General features: G+C 40.6%; 1 protein-coding gene across 1 annotated transcript in view; it reads left to right on the top strand.

The window, feature by feature from the left end:
- Positions 1-24878, top strand: part of LGR5 (leucine rich repeat containing G protein-coupled receptor 5) — a 223604-nt gene that overhangs the window by 191747 nt on the left and 6979 nt on the right. Inside the window, exons 15-16 of the mRNA XM_073620041.1 lie at positions 632-757; positions 23708-23853. Of these exons, the coding sequence (XP_073476142.1) occupies positions 632-757; positions 23708-23853 (272 nt within the window). The remainder of the gene's footprint in view (positions 1-631; positions 758-23707; positions 23854-24878) is intronic.

The following is a 24878-nucleotide window of genomic DNA, read 5'->3' as shown; positions in this document are numbered from 1 at the left end:
ACTGAAAAGTAACTTTCATATTTTTACAATCACTGTAAATTGTTTAAATAGTTTTTACAAGAGCAGACATTAGGATGGAAAACGAAAACATTTGTTGCATTCCAGCTAGGGGGTTCACCTTAAATGTGGTTTTAATATCTAGACCAGGGATATGCAATTAGCAGACCTCCAGCTGTTGCAGAACTACAAGTCCCATGAGGCATAGCAAGATTCTGACAGCCACAAGCATGACACCCAGACGCAGAGGCATGATGGGACTTGTAGTTTTGCAACAGCTGAAGGTCCGCTAATTGCATATCCCTGATTTAGACCCATTGTTGCAGTTTTTTAAAGTAAATAAGCCTAAAATAAAAAAAGTCTTACATGCTTAAATACATTTATTGTGAATGTCTGGGTTTTGTTGTAGTATTTTGTTGTAGCTGTTTTTAATCCACATTCCTCTGGGACCAACAGGTTTTTCTTGACATGCTTTCAGGTAGCACAAGTGTAATATTAGTGTGACTTTAATTATTAAAGCCACACTATGTGTTTGGGAGAAGATTTGGACTTTTGATGATCCTAAGGGTTGACTTGGAAAACACTGTACTATAGAAATATGTTGGTGACATGGTCTACTTAATCTTCTCCTCAGAGATCTCTCATCCAACCAGTTGATGTCATTTCCTGTCACTGGGCTGCATGGCTTGACTCATTTAAAACTGACAGGAAATTCCGCCTTACAAGAACTAATCCCTGCAGAGCATTTTCCAAAACTCAGGTGAGTACTTTCATTTTTTTGTTAATTATACAAGAAGGATGACCAAGAAGAGATATTAATCTTCTGTTCTGTTTTGCAATTCATTTATTTTGTAAAAGGTCAAGTAAAATACAAATATTAACCAAATACATGCAATTATGGCATCAATACAATCTCTAGTATAAAAAAGGCTAACAGAGACAGCTAAAGTAGTAATCCAAGAATTGATGTCCAACAAAACAGTCAAGTACCGAGACATAACCATGGGTGATTCTGCAGACTTATTTGGCAGAGACTAATACAATGGTTAGCCTTGAAATAAGAGGCGAAAAACATTGCATGGTCAAATAAACATAACCGTTTAAAGCATTGAACAATTCATCTTCTGTTTCATCTTGGTTACTACAAGAATGGACTAATGTTAAAATTGTCATTAGTTTGATTGCTTTTTATTTCTAAAACACAGCACTGACCAGAATAAATAAGGTAAAGTATAGAAAAAATAATGTATAGAATAACCATAGATTGGAAGGTGCAGAGTGTTGCATAAGGCAGTGCAAAGGTCAGTGATGGTTGTATGTGGCTTAACCGTAGCATCTAATCAGATATTAGAAAACAGCACTAAGGCAGCTGAAAGATAATTCTTTTTAACAGGTAAAGGTTTATTAATTTTTAAGTAAAAAAATACAAAATGCAGCACATATTTGTCATATGGTATGTCATACAGCCAGATAAAGGTTGACAGAGTAAAAAATGTATGTATTATACCTGATCAACAGCAACATTTATTATCTGTGCATCATATGTTAGGCCCAAACAGTCATTCCATATCCACTAAGGGATTTAATGATATGGAAAATTGAGCAAGTTCTGTGAACGGGAAGAGCAAGAGAGGTTGAGGGAAGTACAGGAGAGAGGGTCATCCATGAAGGTACATATACCTCAGAAGGTACTGCAGTCATCTGCTTCTCTGTTGTTCCTGAAGAGTGCCCTTCCAGGCAGGGCAAGATAATTAGTCAATGTATAATGTAAGCCCCTAAGCAAATTTCTCTAGGACAGTCCCCTCCCAGGTAAGTACGTTTGTAATAAAGGTAAAGTATTGTTAATGGCAGATGGCCATATGTCCATAGTGGATGGGATGGGCAGCTTTTTTCTAAGGAGGATCCTTGGCATTGCATAAAATGAAGAATACAAAAATATTGGTTAATGTTGTCAGTTATTCCTATGAGCAAGCGGTTTGTTCCCAGTGTCAGACCCAGAGTGTCGATGATACTTTACATTAATCTGTCAGAAGTTCTGGATTTAAGGACAGGCCCATAGCACATGAATGAAATAACCTATTTCAGAATTACATCTGTGACACAGTGCCCCTACCCTTGGGTAAATAGAGCCCAGTCTTTGTGGGGTATAGTAAGCCCTTGAAAGATGAATTTTGTTCAGCTGTCATGCTCATTAACCACTTAAATAAATCTGATTGCACAAAAACACTTTTAAAAAGAAAGGGAGAGGCCATTTAAATCATGAATGGATTTTGCACATATACCATGTGTGGTTAGACACCATGATAGGGCCTTATCTTGGTATCATGCAGAACTTCTAATAGAAAAAAGCACTGGGCGTTCTTTTGTTATCTTATACATCTAACCTGTGACTTAGCTCACATTAAAAATAGCAAGCTACTGTAAAGTTGGGGGTTGTTTAGCTCAAGTGTAGCGCCCGCTAGCAAGAAAAGTCCACACAAAATAGTTCAGTTTCAGGGCTTGCTGGCCCACTTTTATAAAAGAAAATGTTCATCCAGGTTTACCCACACAGGGGTTTTCAATCTTAACACGAATATTAAATATCCAGCCTTCTGTCTCCTGGCTTACACAGACTGCATTGCTGCTCAGGCCTTCCACTTTAGACACTGGTCTGTCTCCCGCAGATCATTCCCTTGTCAGCCCATATAGGCAACAACCCCTCACTGCTCTGACCCTCAGGCTTGGGTCTCTGGCTTTTCCCAGTGCACACATGCTTGTGATTTTCAAAATCAGAACCCAGGACTGGAGATTTCATCCCACCTGGATCTCTAAGAAATCCCTTGGGCTCCAGGTCCAAAAGTGGACCTTTCCATAAAATGAGGAAACTGAAAAGCTAGTTTCCTCCCAAATAAGCAAATCTCCTGGAGCCCCTCAACCTGCTGGTTTGAGAATCCTGCATCATTACTCTGGTGGTGTACCACACTGCCACACTACAAACACTGCTTGTAGACCTAGATATATTAAAAAAAATGTGTAGCATCATTTTATCACATAGATTTTCTTTTTTTACATTGCATTATTTTTATTATACCTTATTGTATTCAAGATTTAAGTTGACTTTATGTTCTAGAGCAGAGTCATCACACTGTGTGTTACTAATATACAGTTCTCAGAATTCTTTGCCAAATGCCCCGTACACATGGTCGGACATTGTTCGGACATTCCGACAACAAAATCCTAGGATTTTTTCCGACGGCTGTTGGCTCAAACTTGCCTTGCATACACACGGTCACACAAAGTTGTCGGAAAATCCGATCATTCTGAACGCGGTGACGTAAAACACGTACGTCAGGACTATAAACGGGGCAGTAGCCAATAGCTTTCATCTCTTTATTTATTCTGAGCATGCGTGGCACTTTGTGCGTCGGATTTGTGTACACACGATCGGAAATTCCGACAACGGATTTTGTTGTCGGAAAATGTTATAGCCTGCTCTCAAACTTTGTGTGTCGGAAAATCCGATGGAAAATGTGTGATGGAGCCTACACACGGTCGGAATTTCCCACAACAAGGTCCTATCACACATTTTCCCTCGGAAAATCCGACCGTGTGTACGGGGCATTAGTCTTTTCTTTGGTTAGTGTTCCTATTTATTTGTAAAGTATAGACTAATGTAACAGAGTAATTACACTTTACTGATAGGTTTTCATTTACAAGAAAACAAACACAAAACCTCACAACAGGCAAACAATAGCCAAAAATAAAGGCTTTAATCAGATTTTACTATATTGCCAGAAAAGTATGCCACATATGTTATTGGCCTTACCTTTTGTGATGTCTTGCCAGATTTATTTTCCTTTATGTTACCTTAGTGAGCAGTTACTTTTATACTCTAATGTGTGTGACGATTGGAGGCATGTTTCTTTTAAATTTTACACCCTGTGTTTTTGCAAAAGCTGACTATCATTAATATTCATTTTTTTTCAATTTTTTTTAAGCAGTAAAAACTTTATTGATAATTTTAAAAATTCAGTACAGCAATAACTGTCACTAAAAGCGCCACAGATCAAGTATCATACATTAGTGCAATACGAGCAGAGAAATATAATCTGTATGAACCTCACAAAAAGTACAGTTCAGTGACAAAAATCAGAAAAAGTGCTATATACCATCTTAACGGAAAGGTTTCAAGGCACATAAAAGGAGGGGAGGGGAGTGAAAAAAGGGGAGGCCAAGTGTAATCTATCCATGCACACCAGATTTTATCATATTTGGCTGGGCAGCCTCTGCTCACATATGTCAGTTGGTATACCAACTCTGAGAGGTATAATAAATCCTATATAAAAATTTCAATTGGATCAATTTATCCTTAGCAGATATCATCAATTTAGTATACAGAGCTACCACATCTTTCCACTCCTCTTCAGAAAGGGTAGAGATATCTGTTTTCCACTTCTGGAACAGTAGAGAGGTCCTAGCTCTGTAATGAGTTATGAGGAAGGCATACATTTAAGAAAGGGGTTTGTCAAGATCGGAAGACTTTAGAAGAGATTCTAAGGAGTTCTGTTGGAGGATAGGTGTTTGGTGGAATGGGGTCCTAATGGCATACTGCAATTGTAGGTATCTGAAAAAAATACTAGGTAGGAAGGGCAAATTCTTCTTTCAGTAAGTCATAAAAGTTCAGTTCTCCCGTTGGGAAGATATGCCTAATGCCCCGTACACACAATTGGGCATTCCGACAACAAAATCCATGGATTTTTTCCGACGCATGTTGGCTCAAACTTGTTTTGCTTACACACAGACACACAAATCTTGTCGGAAATTTCGAACGTCAAGAACGCGGTGACGTACAACACGTACGACGAGCCAAGAAAAAGTTCAATAGCCAGCTCTTTTGCTTGATTCCGAGCATGCAAGGAACTTTGTGCGTCAGAATTGTGTAAACATGATCGGAATTTACGGATTTTGTTGTCAGAAAATTTGAGATCCAGATCTCAAATTTTGTGTGAAGGAAATTCCGATGGAAAATGTCTACACACGGTCGGAATTTCCGACAACAAGCTCCCATCAAACATTTTCCATAGGAAAATCCGACCGTGTGTACGGGGCATTAGAGTGTAAATACCTACTCTTTTCCAAATCAGGGAATCCAGGAAATGGGATTTTTTTTTAACTTTTGGATAACGTTAAGAAGGGTTAAAGCTCATTAGGGTTTTTAGTTGCCTGTGTCCCTATGAGGAGATTTCGCATCACTTCCTGACCCAAAGACAAAGCAGGAACTAAGAAGAAATCTCTCTAAAGTAGGAGAAATGCTTTCTTTGACAGTTTTCACAGCAACAAGTGTCCCTTTTGGAAAAATTCCCCTCTTCCCATTCTGAGGAGATTCCAAATTTTGCATTTTCGCTTACAGTTATGCCCTGTACACACGGTCGGATTTTCTGACGGAAAATGTGCGATCGGAGTGTGTTGTCGGAAATTCCAACCGTGTGTTTGCTCCATCGGAAATTTTCCATCGGAATTTCCGACACACAAAGTTTGAGAGCAGGCTATAAAATTTTCCGACAACAAAATCCGATCGAGTCAATTCCGACCGTGTGTGGACAATTCCGACGCACAAAGTGCCACGCATGCTCAGAAGAAATTCCGAAACGGAACAGCTCGGTCTGGTAAAATTAGCGTTCGGAATGGATATAGCACTTTCGTCAGGCTGCAATGTTTAAAATTGTTTAATGCAGCGCACTCTCTTCTTCTTTATAATGCTAGAAGAATGAAGTTGTTTTGCTGCTCATATTCACACAGACTTCTCACAAACTTCTTTCTTTATTATTTATCGTGATTTCATCAATATATTTTGATTTGTCACATCTGACAAAAAAGATTTTTTTTTTTGGTTTGTATTGTTTTCAAGCTTGATCGTGTTTTTAATTTTTTTTTTTTTTTTTTTACATCCAGAATATTTTTTGGTGTGTTTTGTGCGTCAAGTTACCACAACACCATTATTATCTTGTATTATTTAATCTCAAGAAGGTTGCTTAGTGTTGGTGTCTCTTGTTAATTTCACATTGTATTTTTGAAATGTACCTGCCTCCTCACAAACAAACTGTCCTTTTTGAAGGAAAACACACATAGGCGTGTATAATTGAAACAAAAAATCCTTTATTAAGGGATCAGAACCAAACAAAGAGGGAGGCAACGCTGGAGAAACAACAGAAATTGGTGAAGCCTTTGGCCCCCAGGGCACACATCAATTATTTTACAGCAAAATTGGTGGCCTGAGGAGTCCATATATAAGGGAGTGCAGTCTGGTCCAGAAGTCCAAGAGATCCTGAACAGCAGCAGATAACATGTATGTCCCCAGGCTGTGATCATACAAGAGCCTGCATCTTTTGCCAGACCTGACTGAACCCAGGTCATCACTCTCTGGTCTTCCTTCCACGCTTCCTTCCACACTGTGTCTGTGGTGGTGGAGTTGTGGCAGGAGGAGGAGGAGGATGGTCCAACTCACACAGGTGGGTTTTGTGTGTGATTTCACCCCTCACCCCCTTAGTTAGTGTTTTGTAAAGAAGGTCCTCACACAGGAGGCGTTGATCCTCCTGCATGTCCTTCAGTTTTGTGGCAGCCATGCAGGCAAAGGCCTCTTCAGGAGTGGGGAAGGCTCTGAGGGACGCAGAAGCCTCCTGAATCAGCCTGAGTGCTGAATCCTGCATGTTACTCCCCTTCCTTTTGGTTGGAAGGCGGAGGGGAGGGACCTATGATTCTGTCAAGCTAATACTGGGCCCCGTCTTCTCCTGGCTGCCACTTAGCCCCACCTCCTCCTGGCTGCCACTTACCCCCGCCTCCTTCTGGCTGCCACATTCCACAGCCTCCTCCTGTGTGCCACATTCCACAGCCTCGTCCTGGCTGAGGTCTTCTGTGTATGAAAAAGGGAAATCGTTTTAGTTTTTTCTTCATCAATCCCACACAATTTTCACCTCATGACTGTTGCAAATTGAATGTTAACAAATATAAAAGATTATCATTCTGAGCCCAGCATTTTTCATTCTTGTCCCAATTATTTTTGCCCACCACTGTCTATTGATATGTAAAACACTTTATTAATCAGCAATTAGTGATCAATAATAACATCTAGTAAACATCATTTATTTATTGACCAGAAATCTGTAGAAGAATGCCATACCTGGCTACAGCTGGGCTCCTCCACTTCTTCCTGGCTGGAAGTCCCAGGTTGGACATCGGAAGCCTCAGCTGGGGTGGAAGATAGGGTGGAAGGAAGAGTGGAAGGAAGGGTTGAGAGGGATTCCCTGACTCCAGTCTGGTCTGACAGAAATCGCAGTCTCTCATAGTACCACAGCCTGGGGACATAAACGTCATTTGCTGCAGCTCCGGATCTCTGGGAATCCGAGACCTTCTTGCGCTCCCTAAGATAAGTGCTCCTTAGGCCACCAATTTTGGCTTTTAAATCGGGGATGGTTGCCGTGGGGACCACCGGCTTCACCAACTCCAGCAGTTTCTCCAGCGCTGCCTGCCTCTTTTGTTTATTATTGTATTGGGGGTGTTTGACCTGCCACAGACAGGGCAGCTCCCTGTACTTGTCTATGAACAGGGGGAGGAAGTTGTGGTCATTGAAGCCATCCATTTTATCTGCAAGACACAACACAAGACAAACCCTAATGTCAGGTGAAACTCTACTAATCTTGTTACAATATAGGCCTCAGTCCAGAAGCAGTATAGGCCCAAGTTTAGATCTCACCTTTGTTATCACGATCGGCGTCTCCGATACTCCTTCCTCCGCTCACAGATCGTACGTACTACGTACACGTGTTACGCTTTATATACACTGCGCATGCGTGAAACTCCGCCCGCCCCTGATGTTCTTTCTAGTCTATTCCCCGCCCCTTCTCATTCGGCGCAGTGGGGGAAGAGCACATGGCGGAGACACACCAGGTGCATACTAATTACAGCAACAAGGAGGAGGAGGAGGGAAGCCCGGAGCCAGAAACGTCCCGATCCCGGAAGAGATGATTTAAGGCCTCAAATATGTCCTTTGGGGAGATGTTGGAGATGCTCGTTATCTTGAAGAGGGCTGACTATGACGGGAAGTATGGACCTTACCCCAACCCCAATGTCAGAAAGACCAAGATCATGGCAAAAGTGGTCAAAAGTCTGCAGAAGAATTTCGGGGTACGACGATCCAAGGATCAGCTCAGGAAGCGGTGGTCGGACCTCAAATTAAGGGAGCATGAGCAGTACAGAGGGATCCGGAGAGTGCTGCAAAAAAGTAAGTAGTTCTCCTGTGTTCCTATTCTTTATTTTTCTAACGTTCGTGCTGCTCCATGTGCCTTTCTTTACTGTTGTACAGTTTAAAATGGCAACTTTCATGTTCATGGGCACATTATTCGTTCGTATGAAAGATTGTTCGTTCGGCATAGAAAACACCATGTTTTGGACATATGCATTTGAATACATTTTTGCTAGCCTACTTCTCATCAAATAATTTTGGTGTCTAGATGGGTTGGTAACTAGAATGAAATGAAAACTAGATTCTGTGTAAGGAGAGGACACTCAGCAGCAGTTTACACATCTAGATGCTGGAGCACTAGTGTGGGACACCAGAACACCCTTTTTATTTGGGGGTCCCACACAGGTGCTCCAGTGTATACTATAGGGGTGTCTCCATCTGTGAAGCTTGTACAAAACAGGTAAGTATTCAAGCTTGACAAAGTGACCCAAATATTTCTTCATCTTGGAACTCTGCCAAAACAGACAATTGTATCGTGAAAAAAATAAACAATAACAATTATAGCTGCGATTCATCTATGTAACACAAACACAGTGAAATTAAATAAGAAAAAAAGGGGGTTGAATCGCGCTAAAACAGATTGGTGATCATACACATCATCACCAAACCAAATATTTAGAACTAAGTGAAGAGTTCCCCTTTAGTGTATACATAATATACAAAACACATGTCAAATGAATAATCAATCCAAAAATAAAATGTTCAAAGTGATAATAAAAAGTCCATGTATAAAAAATAAATCACCCAAGTGATATGAAAGTATCTTAAAAAAGTTCCAAAAAACAAATTCTTGCTGTGAGAAGAAAAAAGCATGCTTGCTCCACCACCGTGAAATCAGACTGGCCACTTACCAGAAACTCATGATCCCCCGTTACAGAGGATCAGAGAAAGCTGTTTGTCAATACTGCTTTGAACCACGACCAATGGATCAGAGACCTTATACCGAGATGGGACATCAAAGACTGCAGGGTCAGGCTAAAGATGTTCACACTGACAGGTACTCAGACATCAGCTCAATGTTAGTAGACAATAGTAGGCATGTACTGTAGTCTGGAGCGCCGGCCGGAAACTCACAGACAGCGTCCTACTGGAGACAACAGCAGCAATGGGAGGTGACGAGAACACGTCGCTCTGCCCTACGTGGCGTTTCGTGATAGAGTCACATCATCCAGGGGCACCCGGGAGATCAATGTAGGTGTTTTGGGGGTGAAACCCCTTCCTCAATAATAAAGTAGCTGTGAGGAAGGGGTTGCACCCCCAAAACACGTCCCTTGATCCCCGTGATGGCAGCTAGCACATGTTGACAATCGACAATTTGTGTGCATCTTTTGGCTTTTCCAGGGGTGACTTCACCCCATCTGAACGCAATATCAAACACAGTTTATAAATACTCATGTCTGATATTGCCTTCAATTTCTACAAAAGTTGAACTTTGTAATTTCCAGATTTGTGTCTTTCTTGTTTGTTTGAAACATGCCTGTTTTACCTTAAATGGACATCTTCTACTTTTATTAATGTGACCCAAAAAATTGTTATACAACAAACATGTTGGTTTCTTTTAAAAACCTTTTATAAATACACATGTGATTGTGCTGGTATTAAAAAGATTGATACTGAAGAATGTGTGGATTATTGTTTTAATGCTCCTAAAATTTAGTTGTAGTAAAATTGGTGTTTTCTGTGACAATGGGGTTATTTCCTAAGGGCAAATCCACTTTGCACTACAAGTGCAGTTTCAGTGCAGTCTCAAGTGCACTTGTAGAGCAAAGTGTATTTTCCTTTAGTAAATTACTCCCAACAGTGCTTTTTAAGGTTACACAATCACGCCATTTTCAGGACTCCCCACATTTCTGTCAGGGTCAACTAAAAAAAACACAAGCAGTAAATGTCACCAAAGATTTTAGTAGTTAAAATTTTTTGTTTATTTGAAAAATGTATCAGACATTGTCTGGCATATTGATGGCCCCCCTATCCGCAAAGTAATTAAGGTATCTAAGACGGACCTCGCGGGCACTCAGGGGGGGCAAGCCAGAACGGCCAGCCTCAAGCGCCGTCAGGGTTGGTTCATTTACTTGAATTCCAGCCTCAGGCCCAACTGAGGCAGCATAGTTGGCAGAATTTCACCTTAAAAAGTTGTGGAGAACACAGCACGCCAGGATGATATGATTCAGTTTATACTCCGCCATGTGTATGGGTGTAAGAAATAGGCGGAACCGGCTGGCTGTGATTCCAAACGTGTTCTCCACCACTCTTCTGGCTCTGGCCAGCCGGTAATTAAAAACCCTCTGGTCTGGGGTAAGGGTCCTCATCGGGAATGGCCGCATAAGATGGTCCCCCAGCGCAAACGCTTTATCCGCAACGAAGAAGAATGGGAGTCCTTCCACATTGTCTTCTGTAGGTGGCAAGTCCAAGCTGCCATTCTGGAGACGCCTGTAGAACTCCGTCTGGGCGATGTCTCCACCATCGGACATCCGGCCATTCTTCCCCACGTCCACATACAGGAACTCATAAGTAGCCGACACCACCGCCAACATTACAATACTATTGAACCCCTTGTAGCTGTAATAGTATGACCCCAAGTTGGGTGGTGGGACGATGTGGACGTGTTTCCCATCAATTGCCCCTCCGCAGTTAGGAAAGTCCCACCGCTGGGCAAAGTGGGAGGCCACAGTCTGCCATTCCTGTGGCGTGGAAGGAAACTATGGAGTCAAACAAGAAAAAGAAATTAATCATTTTGCACAGAAACATTGCAAGCAGATTAGACACAAACATTCTTGGCCAACATCAGTATAACATTTATTTTAGGGGGTATTTAAAAACAAAGGTATAAGGTCCACCTATCAGATTCCCCCCCCCCCCCCCCCCCCCCATGGGCCATTTGTAAAATTTTATGGGGGGGAGATGTTTTGGACAGGTAACCATCTCCACTTCATTGAGAGATGAAATAATGTGTATTACTTTGGCCAGCCCCTCCTTACTTTACACTATTGGCAGCCCACTGGACGGTAAGAAGTGTCATAATACAAAGAGGTAAATACACACTGTACACATTTTAGCACATTTTTACATTCTGCTATTACCTATCAAGATAATAATAGGATACCGAAACTTTAAACAGTACCATTTGAAAGTATTCAGGCAGACCCTTGCACTACATGCTTTGGGAAATTCATCCATAAATCTGACCACAAAAGAGGTGGGTATAGTGTGTATGGGTTTGGCAAAGTCAGCAGATAGAGGATTGTTATCAGCTGAGTTAGCAGTTGGGAGGGGAGGGAGGGTTCCAAATGATTTTGCTACACCAAAAAAAAGCCTCTGGCACTCTGCCTGAATTTCAAACACACATCACAATTTTCGAAATTTTAGGGGGTTTTTAGGGTAAAGCACTACTATGGAGCTGACAAAATAAATTGTTAAGTGACTACACAAGGTGGATATAGGGCCAGGAGAGCATGCTGGGGAGGTAAGTGAAGGCAAATATGCATGAAGGACAAAAAAAATGTACATAAAAATCCAGCATGCATGAGGACAAAGGGGACATTCACAGCATATTACAATCATGTTAATTAGGGAATGAGGAAAGAAATACAATATATTAACAAACATTAAATACAATAAAATGTGATGTTAAGGGATAAAAATCTTACCTTAATATACTCCTTCTGCAGGACCTGGATGATGGCAGAACAGGTCTCTGGGATAATGACCCCCAGAGCCTGGGGGGAGATGCTTGTCGAGAACTTGAGGTCCTGCAGGCTTCTCCCCATCGTCAAGTACCGCAGGGTGGCGACTAGCCTCTGCTCCGGAGTGATGGCTTGCCTCATGCAGGTATCCTGCCTGCTAATATAAGGGGTCAGCAAAGCCAACAAACGGTGAAATACGGGGTCCGTCATCCAGAGAAATTTCCTGAAATCATCAGGATTATTCTCACGGATCTCACGGAGCAAAGGCATGTGACAGAACTGGTCACGCTGGAGCAACCAATTCTTGGTCCATGAACTCCTCCCCACCCTGTTCATTGACTGGACTTGTGACAAGGTAAGGACCCCAACACCAAGCCCCCACACAGCACGAACTCTACGAGGAGTACGTATACGCAACATGGCTAGAAAACGGTCGGCTGCTCAGAACGAAGTAACAGAACGCACTGAAGAACAGCAAGGCCTGTGAAGAGCGACCTGAAAAACAGCAACGAGCGGACAAGAACATACTGAATAGTCAAATACAAACTCACTGCACGCACTGAAGACCAGATACAAACCCACAAGCACAAACTGAACAGCAGAAAACAATCTGAAAACCACGAGTCTGAAAAAGCGCGAATCGTCTCTCACCAAACTTTTACTAACACGAGATTAGCAAAAGGAGCCCAAAGGGTGCCGCGCTTGGTTCTGAACTGCCCTTTTATAGTCTCGTCATACGTGGTGTACGTGACCGCGTTCTTGGCGATCGGAAATTCCGTCAACTTTGTGCGACCGTGTGTATGCAAAACAAGTTTGAGCCAACATCCGTCGGAAAAAATCCATGGATTTTGTTGTCAGAATGTCCAATCAATGTCCAATCGTGTGTACAGGGCATTACAGTTGATCTTAGGGATAATGGTGACCAGAGAGTCATTCTCCCCAGTAGAGGCACAGATAGCAATGAGGGTTTCACGAAATACAAAAAAATTGATGCTTTTTAATGGGTTACCTGAGCTTAGTGACAGACTAAACCAAGATAAACATTTGACTGCTAACAGCAAAATACAAAAATACAAAAGAACATGAAAATTTATTTGTGGCTGCACAATGCTTTTACACCAGCCCCTTAGTGTCACCTATAACATTTATCATGCAGGCAGGCTAGTATTTATTTTATTTATTTATTACAGGAATTTATATAGCACGATCAATTTACGCAGCGCTGTAAATATACATTCACATCAGTCCCTGCCACCCTCAAGGAGCTTACAGTCTAAGGTCCCTAACTTCACAATCATACATACACATACTTGGGCCAATTTAGACAGGAGCTAATGAGGGTTCCACAGGGGACAGTTCTCTCTCCATTCCTCTTTACTGTCTATAGCACTGATTTCAGCTACAAGACAGTCTTGCTATCTTCAGAAGTTTTCTGACCACGCTATGGTAGTGGGATGTATCAGGGATGGGGAAGAGACTGCATATAGGACTGTGGTGGAGAACTTTGTCATTGTGAGGATAATCATCTGCACTTAAATGTGACTATGAAAAGGGAGCTAGTTGTAGATTTGAGAAGGAGAAAGGCATCGGTGACCCCTGTCTCCATCCAAGGAGTGAATGTAGAGGAGAATTACACACATAGATAATAAGCTGGACTGGAACAAGAACACTAAAGTGCTCTATAGAGGAGGCTGAGGTCTTTTAACATCTGCTGAATGATGTTTTATTAGGGCTCAGCTCTATGTGGTTGCATGCCGGGGAAGCATACTGAGGCCATTACATTATATAATTCTTGTGTTTCGTGTGAGTGCTGGATGTGTGGATTTAATCTGGTTTATGATCCATCCAGATTTTTATGTAGTTTTTATATTATGTTGGTATTAGGTTAACTGTGTATAATGAATTGTGGGTAATATTACAGAAAGTGGTGTAATTTGCTTGTCTGGGGTGTGGTAGTGAACGGGGATGCTTGCTAATTTTGACTTTTCAATGAATCCTTTGACATGATTGTTATCCCTTGACCACTCATGCCTAAAAATAAAAATATGGGCTTTAGATACTTTAAATTATTTTTTTCTTCCTTGTTATAGATAGAAATTATCATTAAAAAATACATTTCACCCTGTTACTGCTGTGTTATACAGTTATACGGCTACCTGAATATAGCATTACAGCTGTTGAGTTTTAGACTTTAGCTTACTATCAGAAAATAGCAGTCTTAGGTGCCCAAGGGCCCCATGAGCCAGTCTATGTGTTTGTCCTACAGCATGTCTCCAATCTCCAACAACGCCTGTAGCATAGCAACAGTCTCTGACTATCTCCTGTTGTATGTCCACAGACAGTCTTCTGTGGCATTTCATGACTGAGTATTATGTGTGGCCCTTTGGTGATGTTACAGGGCCACAGTCGAGGACCCCTCATATCTCATAAGTTGACAACCACTGCTCTGGTGAGAGCAGCCATTCTCAGAGTAAAGACTACATGCAAAATCCATGAAGTGATGTCATTAGCAGTGTAGCTGAAATTGTTCAACTTTTATCAACTTCCATTAGAATCTTCTCAAAGATTTTGTTCTGAGAGTTAAGGATAAAGTGAACCTGTGCTTTGTCCCATGCAAGGCACAGAAACAGGCTTGTTTGAAAAGAACTTCAGAGCACATATTGCATGTGCTTTGTAAAATTATTCACAGTGCTTATGTTATCATTTTTGCATACCAAAGTGAACAAGTGGTTAATGATTTTTGTTCAGTTAAGTCAATCAAAAACTGAAATGCTGTGCTTGAGTAGTGTTAAGACATTTAGGATGTGACCAGGTAGAGCTTTGAGAATATTTCCAAAGATAATAGATTCATAGACATGTACAAGTACCTCTGAAGGGGGCCTGTATATCACATAAAGTACAATGCTGTTTAATAGGGTGGAAGGTTTGTAGCCTTAACGACCAAACAGATACTTAAAAGGGACAGATTTTCTCTAGAGAACCATACAGCCATAAGAAGGATGAGGTAGTATGAAACAGAACAGGAAACTACTTTAAAAATATAGGAAATAAGATTCAGCTGTCAATCTAGTAATGAAAAAAGTTAGATGGATCCTTGATAATGCCTTGGGAAGAATACTGTAAAGAAAATGAAATTGATTGTTAGTTTTATATTTTCATTAGTAACACACAAACAAAGGTAAAGATGAAAATAATTTTGTTTTTAAGCCACCGCTGTGGTTTGAGCTTTGCAAAATTAATGGACTTGTAAAATTTAAATTCTGCAAAATAAAATGATTTATTCACCCATACTAAGCTTGAGTAGAGTGTGATTTTAAAAACCCTAAATATTTCACTACAATCAAAGCTATTGGTTTCCTTTTTTCTTCTTTGCTTGAATTAGGAACAACAACATATCTAATGATAAGTTTGACCTAGCAAACAACTTCTGTTCACAATGCCCATGATCCCACACCAAGTTCCATGTATAAGAGAAGGGAGTGGTTGTAGAAGTAGAATAATTGTTTCCTGTGTTCATTCGTTGCAATTATCTGATGCCCCCCATAATTCAGAATGGGAATGCAATGCTTGTGACACATCCCTTCTGTGCCTTTGTACATTTAAATAAATAATAGGGCACTAAATCAGCCACTTGCTGAAAACATGTACAAGATAAGCCAGTAGATTTATATGAGTGTGGAACCATAATTGCAAGAGTTCTTAAAAGAAAAGATTACATAAAATAACCGCAATTAAGAAGGGCAAATAAAAGTCACATAGCTACAGAAGAATCAAAGAGAAGGCAGTAAAGAATGTGTTGTGAAGAGACAGACACTTGAAGCCAAATGATAGAATGCTGAATACATTCCACATAGCCATTTACTTCAATTTCCCAGTGGTGAAGTAAGTAAATATTGTTTTCAGCTCTTTAGCATTGGCAAACTGTGTGTATAACCGCTGTGTGAACTTCTGCACACAGGTGACTGCGACAAACAAGCTCCTTGATATCAACTGTGTAGTTTTTTTATGTTATTACATCATACTACTTATAATCACATAATGCCATTTGGGTTTCAATGGCTAACAAGTATAACAATATAAAGAATACATTTTTCTACATGTATACACATAAAAGAAAATCATTTAACAACCAAAGATATTGTTTATTTGTACCAGTATTGTAACTCATCTACTTATGCCATAGTGATTTGCTTTTCTTTAAAGCAGGGGTCTCAAACTCAAATTACCTGAGGGCCACTGGACAAGTTTTCATATCCCATGGGGGGCCACATGCATACATATTTAATCAAAATAAAATAATAATAAAAGAATTAATATTTTTGTTATTATTGATTTAACATTTTAATATTTTGATATTCATAAGCAGTTTGCCCCTGCTGCTTACCTGAGGAGTTAAAACAGTTTAACACCCTGGTGAACCAGTGGATGAGCGATTTATGCACCTCTGGATTGAAAATAAAAATCAGTCCTTTTTCCGGCACACATTGATCTGAGTCAGAACGCAACTGCGCTCTGACTCACACTGAGCGCTGGCACCGCGAGGGACACAGTTACGTGGTCTGCATCTCCCGCCAGAGGTGCAGACCACAATGCACCTGCATTGGACCACCAGGGCTTAAAGGTTAGTCCTTACTGGATCCCCAGAGACATATTTTATTTAATCTATTGCTGGTTCAGCAATAGACTAAATCAGTGATCCCCAAACTGCGGCCCGGGGACTGGATGTGGCCCTTTGCTTGCCTCTGTCTGGCCCTTGGGGCACTACTTCTCCAGCTGATACCAAGGATGGGACACCATTCCTCTCACTGACAGCACCAATAGGGCACTATTTCTCTTCACCAATAGGGCTTTAAAGGGAATATGTCACAAAGCAAAATAAGTAGTCAGAAACCGCAGACAAAGTTGACATTTTTTTACTCCTGCGTTGCATACTAAATTCAAGACAGTGAAATACTGTACACAGGTTCACCTTGCAGGAAGAACAAATATGCAACCTATGAACTAGAGCAGGGCTCAGCAACCTTTTTCCACTTAAAGGCCAGATTCAATGTATGTGAATGCATGGAGGGCCGCATTCACCTGCTAATAAATAAAGATAATAATCTGGACCCCTTTACATTACACAACCCTCGCACTTCTGGACCTATTTGCATTACACAGCCCCGCACCTAGGGACCCCTTTACTTTACACAGCCCCTGTATCTCTGGACCAACTTAAATTACACAGCCCTCCCCTGCACATCACACCCCCCCCATGTAATGCTTTAAAATTGTGCACACTTGTGGAATAGTGAAAAACTATGGTACTTAAAAATCTCCATATGCTACTCTTTAAAAATTTTTACAGGTTACCAGCTTAGAGTTACAGACGAGGTCTTGCACTATAATTATTGCTCTTTCTCTAACGATTGCAGTGATACCTCACATGTGTAGTTTAAACACTGTTTACATTTGTGGTCGCGACTTCCAAATGCGCTCGCTTCTGTGTGTGAGGGATGGGGTGCTTTACATTTTTTTTTTATTTATATTTTTTTTTCACACTGTCCCTTTAAGAAAAAAATTCTGATCACTTTTATTGCTGTCACAACGAATGTAAAAATCCCTTGTGACAGTAATAGGCAGTGACAGGTACTCTTTATGGAGGGATCTGGGGTCTATAAGACCCCAAATCCCTCCTTTTCACCTAAAATAATTCAAAACACCAAGTTTGGCTGTTGAATACTGTAATTTTTTTTATTTGGCACCTTTCAGTCTTCTGTAAACCGGAAGTGATGTCATGACATCGCTTCCAGGTTACTAGATCCAAGACCCGATCAAAGCCGATTGCAGCTTCGTTTGGGTCTCCGGCCAGCCCGTGGACCTGCCGGCTGGTTGCTTGAGCCTCCCCGTGGGCGGGAGAGCCCATTCGAGCTGCAGAAGGTGACGGGAGGGGGGACGTCTCTTCCCGCTGCTTGGGATAACAGCCGACCGGCTTCTTAGCCACATCGGTTGTTATCCCGAGAATGCTGACCGGGGTTAAAATGTTCTTGGCCGAGTGCAAGCGAATTCATCATGTGCACTGACGGGCCAGACATTTAGCGGCGGTGGGCCAGGTGCGGCCCACGGGCCATAGGTTGTCGGCCCCTGAACTAGAGAGTGGCAGGCTGTGTTTGAGGGATCTCACGAAGGTATTTTGTTTTATGACAGTTTCCCATGGATGTCAGTAGATTTCATTTAGTCAGCAAAGCATTGCTAGAATATAACCACACATGCACTGTTACTAATTATTGGAATCAGTGCTACAAAGGATTCAGTAGTAGCTGCAGCCTTCCAGTATACAGTATACAGCATAGAAGTGTAAGATGACCTACTATTCAGCTGCAAGTTATACTGCCAGTAAGTGATGGTTACTGATTGTTAATTTGGTACTAACCAGGACTTTGAAGAATCAGCACAGTAGGCAGAGAATGATGGTATTTATGTCATTGAAAAAAAAAATTGGTAAATAAGTCCAACATTTATGTAGTTACAGAGTTACATAGAAGGTGAGGTTGAAAAAAGACACAAGTCCATCAAGTCCAACCTATGTGTGTGATTATATGTCAGTATTGCATTGTATATCTCTGTATGTTGTGGTCGTTCACCACAACATACAATGCCCAGTCTATGCCCAATCTATTTTTCTTTTCACCGTAGCATCCTAAAATGAAGTGCTATGTTCACTTGTACTGTGTGCTTTGTCTCACTTTTAAACAAAGGGACTTAAACAATTTACATCATATACTGATGGACTCCTGCAAAAGAGTTTTCTTGTATTTACAGTGAAAGGCATAATGCATATTTATAAGGAAATTCTGCATCTTATACTGATGGCTTGCTTTCACCTAAAGCATTGTTTGTTCGTGTTATTTAACCCAATTTAGGTGTATTTCTTTGTGTAGATTTAACATTTCATTCTTAATATGTTTACTTTTGCTCAATAAATTGCCTTGTGTCTACATTAATTTTATTGTCAGATGTTGAATACAGTCCATACTAAAAAGGACTGGTTACATTTAATGGACCCTGACAATCTTCCAGAGCATAGACAATGGAATTTGGTCCAGCACCTAACACATTCCTCATTCTTTCAGAAAGCCATTATTTTTCTTGCATTTCAGAAAGTGTTTATGACTTGTTTGTATTCTCTGGTTTCATAAAATGTCTGCACATACTGTATCTGATGAGTACACTGTGCCAAAGGTCATCCTATTTGTTCCATGAATTTGGGGATGATAGAGATTTGTAATCTGCTTTGGATAGCACAAACGTGTGATGTGTCTTGTCAGGGAAGCACCATGAAGAGCCTGTTCACAACATAGTTATTTTTCTTACTTGGCTTTTTGGGGAAATAGTGATGACATAATATACAAGATTTTAGTAATGAGAACGGTATCATTAGCAGTAATCAGCATGGATTCATGAAGAATCGTTCTTGCCAAACCAATCTATTAACCTTCTACGAGGAGGTGAGTTGCCATCTAGATAAAGGAAGGCTCGTAGACGTGGTGTATCTGGATTTTGCAAAAGCATTTGACAGTTTCCCATAAACATTTTCTGTACAAAATAAGGTCTGTTGGCATGGACCATAGGGTGAGTACATGGATTGAAAACTGGCTACAAGGGCGAGTTCAGAGGGTGGTGATAAATGCGGAGTACTCGGAATGGTCAGGGGTGGGTAGTGGGGTCCCCCAGAGTTCTGTGCTGAGACCAATCCTATTTAATTTGTTCATAAAGGACCTGGAGGATGAAGTAAACAGTTCAATCTCTGTATTTGCAGACGATACTAAGCTACGCAGGGCAATAACTTCCCTGCTGGGTGTGGAAACATTTCAAAAAGATCTGAACAAATGAATGGGGTGGGCAACTACATGACAAATGAAGTTTAATGTGGAAAAATGTAAAAAAATGCATTTGGGTGGAAAAAATATGAGTGCAATCTATACACTGGGGGCATAACCTCTGGGGGAATCTAGGATGGAATAGGACCTGGGGGTCCTAGTAGATGATAGGCTCAGCAATGGCATGCAATGCCAAGCTGCTGCTAACAAAGCAAACAGAATATTGGCATGCATTAAAAAGGGGATCAATTCCAGAGATAAAGCGATACTTTTCTCATTCTACAAGACTCTGGTCCGGCCGCACTTAGAGTATGCTGTCCAGTTCTGGGCACCAGTCCTCAGGAAGGATGTACTGGAAATGGAGCGAGTACAAAGAAGGGCAACAAAGCTAATAAAGGGTCTGGAGGATCTTAGTTATGAGGAAAGGTTGCGAGCACTGAACTTATTCTCTCTGGAGAAGAGACGCTTGATGGGGGATATGATTTCCATTTACAAATACCGTACTGGTGACCCCACAATAGGGATAAAACTTTTTTTGCAGAAGGGAGTTTAACAAGACACGTGGCCACTCATTAAAATTTGAAGAAAAGAGGTTTAACCGTAAACTACGTAGAGGGTTCTTTACTGTAAGAGCGGCAAGGATGTGGAATTCCCTCCCACAGGCGGTGGTATCAGCGGGGAGCATCGATAGTTTCAAAAAACTATTAGACTATTACTATAAGAACGACCACAATATACAGGGATATACAGTGTAATACTGACATATAATCACACACTTAGGTTGGACTATGTCTTTTTTCAACCTTACCTACTATGTAACATGGGGTTGAACGGCAACTGTACCTTTAGCATAGGTAAATATAGGTAGATTAAACCTTTTAAGATTTAAGATGATCATAGACATTAAATGGCAAGTGTGTAGATTTCTCCCTTGGAAATTGATTGGGAATTTCTAATGTCTCATCATACCCACTGATTTCCTAACATTTTAACCACTTCAGCCCCAGAAGATTTTACCCCCTTCCTGACCAGAGCACTTTTTGCGATTCAGCACTGCGTCGCTTTAACTGACAATTGCGCGGTCGTGCGACATGGCTCCCAAACAAAATTGACGTCCTTTTTTTCCCACAAATAGAGCTTTCTTTTGGTGGTATTTCACCCCTGCGGTTTTTATTTTTTGCACTATAAACAAAAAAAGAGCAACAATTTTGAAAAAACGCAATATTTTTTACTTTTTGCTATAATAAATATTCCCTAAAAATCTATAAAAAAAGTTTTTTGTCCCTCATTTTAGGCCGATATGTATTCTTCTACATATTTTTGGTAAAAAAAATTGGCAATAAGCATATATTGATTGGTTTGAGCAAAAGTTATAGCGTCTACAAAATAGGGGATAGTTTTATGGCATTTTTATTATTAAGTTTTTTAATTAGTAATGGCGGCGATCAGCGATTTTTATCGGGTCTGCGACATTATGGTTGACACATCAGACACTTTTGACATTATTTTGGGACCATTGTCATTTATACAGCAATCAGTGCTATAAAAATGCACTGATTACTGTGTAAATGACACTGGCAAGGGTTAACCACTAGGGGGGCTAACCACTAGGGGGCTATGAAGGGGTTAAGTGTGTCCTAGGGAGTGATTCTAACTGTGGGGGGTGGGCTTCAACTCACATGACAGCAATCACTGCTCTCGATGGCAGAGAGCAGTGATCTCTGTCATGACACAAGCCAGAACGGGGACATGCCTTGTTTACATAGGCACTTCCCCGTTCTGCTGCTCCGTGACACGATTGCCAGGAGACCAGCGGACATCGAGTCCGCCAGTCTCGCGGGCTCGGTCACACTGTATGCGGCGAGCTGTGCAGTGTGTCAATGACATTCACACACAGCCAGTATTTGGAAACCACAGTGAGGACACATACAGGCAATAGCGGCCCATGTCAGTACAGGTACTACCATTTGCCTACCGCTGCCATTGTGCCAACATATATTGGCATGCAGCGGTCGGCAAGTGGATAAAATTAGCAAGCTCTAATGAGTACATTTATTTCTGATCAACTCAAAAAGGTAAAACAGAGTTTAGAACAATTGCTAAAAATGTTATTTATTAGGCAAAGGCTGTTGATTTACATGTAAAAATGAATTGTTTGGACTGAAGGAGTCTCTAACTTAGAAAATCACCTCCAAAAGAAGCCTGTCCTTACTCCCAAAAACAGCCTACCCCCAACTCCTAAAATCAGTCTTCCCTCTACTCCAATATGGAATGGGTATATATTCTCTATAGAGTTAATTTTTGAAAAATAATAGGTGATTTTTCTTTTTCTCTTAAGAGGCCATTGTATTTTGGGTAAGGCCATCACATTTTAACTTATAGGTGTTATGCCGCGTACACACGATCAGAAATTCCATCAGAAAAAACTTGGATGTTTTTTCCGAAGGAATTCCGCTCAAGCTTGCCTTCCATACACACGGTCACACAAAAGTTCTCTGAACTTTCGACTGTCAAGAACGAGGTGACGTACAACACTACGACGAGCCAAGAAAATGAAGTTCAATGCTTCTGAGTTGAATTGTTTCCGAGCATGCGTGATTTTTTGCGCATCCGAATTGCATACAGACGATCGCATTTTCAGATAGGAACTTTCCCCGACCGAAAAATAGAGAACATGCTCTCAACCGATGGAGCATACACACGGTCGCATTTTCCGACAAAAAGCTCTCATCAGAGTTTTGCTGGCGGCATTTCCAATCGTGTGTACGCAGCATTAGACTAAGTTTCGGTATTAAAATACTTAAAGTGAACCTGTGTCTAGACTGCTAAAGACTTATTCTTAACAAGCAGTAAAAGCACTTTTAAAGAAGCCCCCTGTCACCTCTATAGCTATACGTGCTGTAGAGAAATGAATATTCAAATTTCACAACAGAGGTACTGAAATCACAGTTCCTTTTAACATATTTTCAGTGGAAGCAAAAACTTAGTATTTTTCCAGCCTTCTAATAAAAATAAATACTAGTTGTTTCAAAACTATTGAAAACTTGACTTCAGGGTCTCAGTTGTGACCTTTAAAGGCATAATAAACTTTTCATAAAAAAAAGAAAAAATAACTGTACCCATATTCAAAATAATGTGCATTTAATAATGTTTTGCTTTGCAACAGTGATCAGTGCATCATGGGTGCAATACACAGGCTCCTGTGGACAATTCATCCATCCCCAGGTTCATTTGGAGGTTCCGACCTTCTGTTATGAAGCTGGAGGAAGTAATAAGTGGACTACAAGCGTGGTGGTGTCATCACACTTGTACTCCATTGATATCTCAGTCACTTTGCCACAATGGAAGATGGGACTTGTAGTTTTCCATGGCATGGAAAGGTTGAATTAGCCTTTAAGGATAAATTAGTTCACAGCACAAGCAGCTAGATGGGTCAGAGAGGGCATTTTAAAGTTTTTTTTCTACTTTCTTTTGCACTTTAATGCAAAAAACTTTAATGTTCATAGTCTGGATGCAGGTGCACTTTAAGTTAATAACATGAGGAATTTATAGACTTATAATTTGTAAAATGTGCAACCTGGTTTAAATGCTTTAAATTTCATCAATCTTATTTACATCAGTTTAAGAGGAAATTCAAAAACATACTGGTTGGTTATGGATTTCAATCCAGTGTTGGCCTTATATATAAAACTGTGTTGTATTTGATTGTCTGCTTTTTCATGAAACTGATGTGAATGATTCTCTGTACTTTGTAAAGTGTTATGCAACAACTTAATGGGAAAAATGATTTAAACCTGTGTGTAATTTGTAATAGCAGTTATTGCTTTGCTACAGATCTTACAGATGAAATACGTTGTAAAGTAACACCCATTATGTTGTGATAATCTTAGGGTCATGGAAATGCCTTACTCATACCAGTGCTGTGCTTTTGCTATTTGTGAAAATGCTGTTAAACAATCAAACCAATGGGGCAAGGAGGACAACAGCAGCACTGATGAGTTTTTCCGAAAGGAAGCAGGCATGCTACATATACAAGGTGAGAATCAACTGTTTTACACAAACCTTACCCAAGTGTGTTTTTGGTTGTTTTTTCATTGTGCATTTTCTCTTGTGAATATGCTCATTGAGGTAAATTAGGAAATACATTGTGAAATGATACCAACTATGTGCTAATTATTGTTAAAAGAAGAATATCTCTTTTTATGGTTAACTGGTATGCACATTCATGCAAATAACTGATATTAAAATGTAAATGTATTTATTTGGGATTTTCTGTGGTAGACAAACACAAAGTGGCACATAATTGTGAAGTGGAAGGAAAATGATAAATGGGTTTACAATTTTTTTTACAAATAAATATCTGAAAAGTGTGGCGTGCATTTGTATTCAGCCCCCCTTTACTCTGATACCCCTAACTAGAATCTAGTGGAACCAGTTGCCTTCCGAAGTCACATAATTAGTAAATAGAGTCCACCTGTGTGTAATTTCATCTCAGTATAAATACAGCTGTTCTGTGAAGCCTTCAGAGGTTTGTTAGAGAACCTTAGCGAACAAACAGCATCATGAAGGCCAGGGAACACACCAGACAGGTCGGGGATAAAGTTGTGGAGAAATTTAAAGCAGGGTTAGGTTATAAAAAAAATATCCCAAGCTTTAAACATCTCACGGAGCACTGTTCAATCCATCATCCGAAAATGGAAAGATTATGGCACAACTGCAAACCTATAAAGACATGTCCGTCCACCTAAACTGACAGGCATGGCAAGGAGAGTATTAATCAGAGAAGCAGCCAAGAGGCCCATGGTAACTCTGGAGGAGCTGCAGAGATCCACAGCTCAGGTGGGAGAATCTGTCCACAGGACAACTATTAGTCATGCACTCCACAAATCTGGCCCTTATAGAAGAGTGGAAAGAAGAAAGCCATTGTTGAAAGAAAGCCATAAGAAGTCCCGTTTGCAGTTTGCGAGAAGCTGTGTGAGGGACACAGCAAACATTTGGAAGAAGGTGCTCTGATCAGATGAGACCAAAATTTTACTTTTTGGCCTAAAAGCAAAATACTAT

This window comes from Aquarana catesbeiana, linkage group LG03 (assembly GCF_042186555.1).
Source record: "Aquarana catesbeiana isolate 2022-GZ linkage group LG03, ASM4218655v1, whole genome shotgun sequence".
Lineage (NCBI taxonomy): Eukaryota > Metazoa > Chordata > Amphibia > Anura > Ranidae > Aquarana > Aquarana catesbeiana.
Note: the sequence above shows the minus strand (reverse complement) of the source record. Positions and strands in the feature narration are given on the sequence as shown.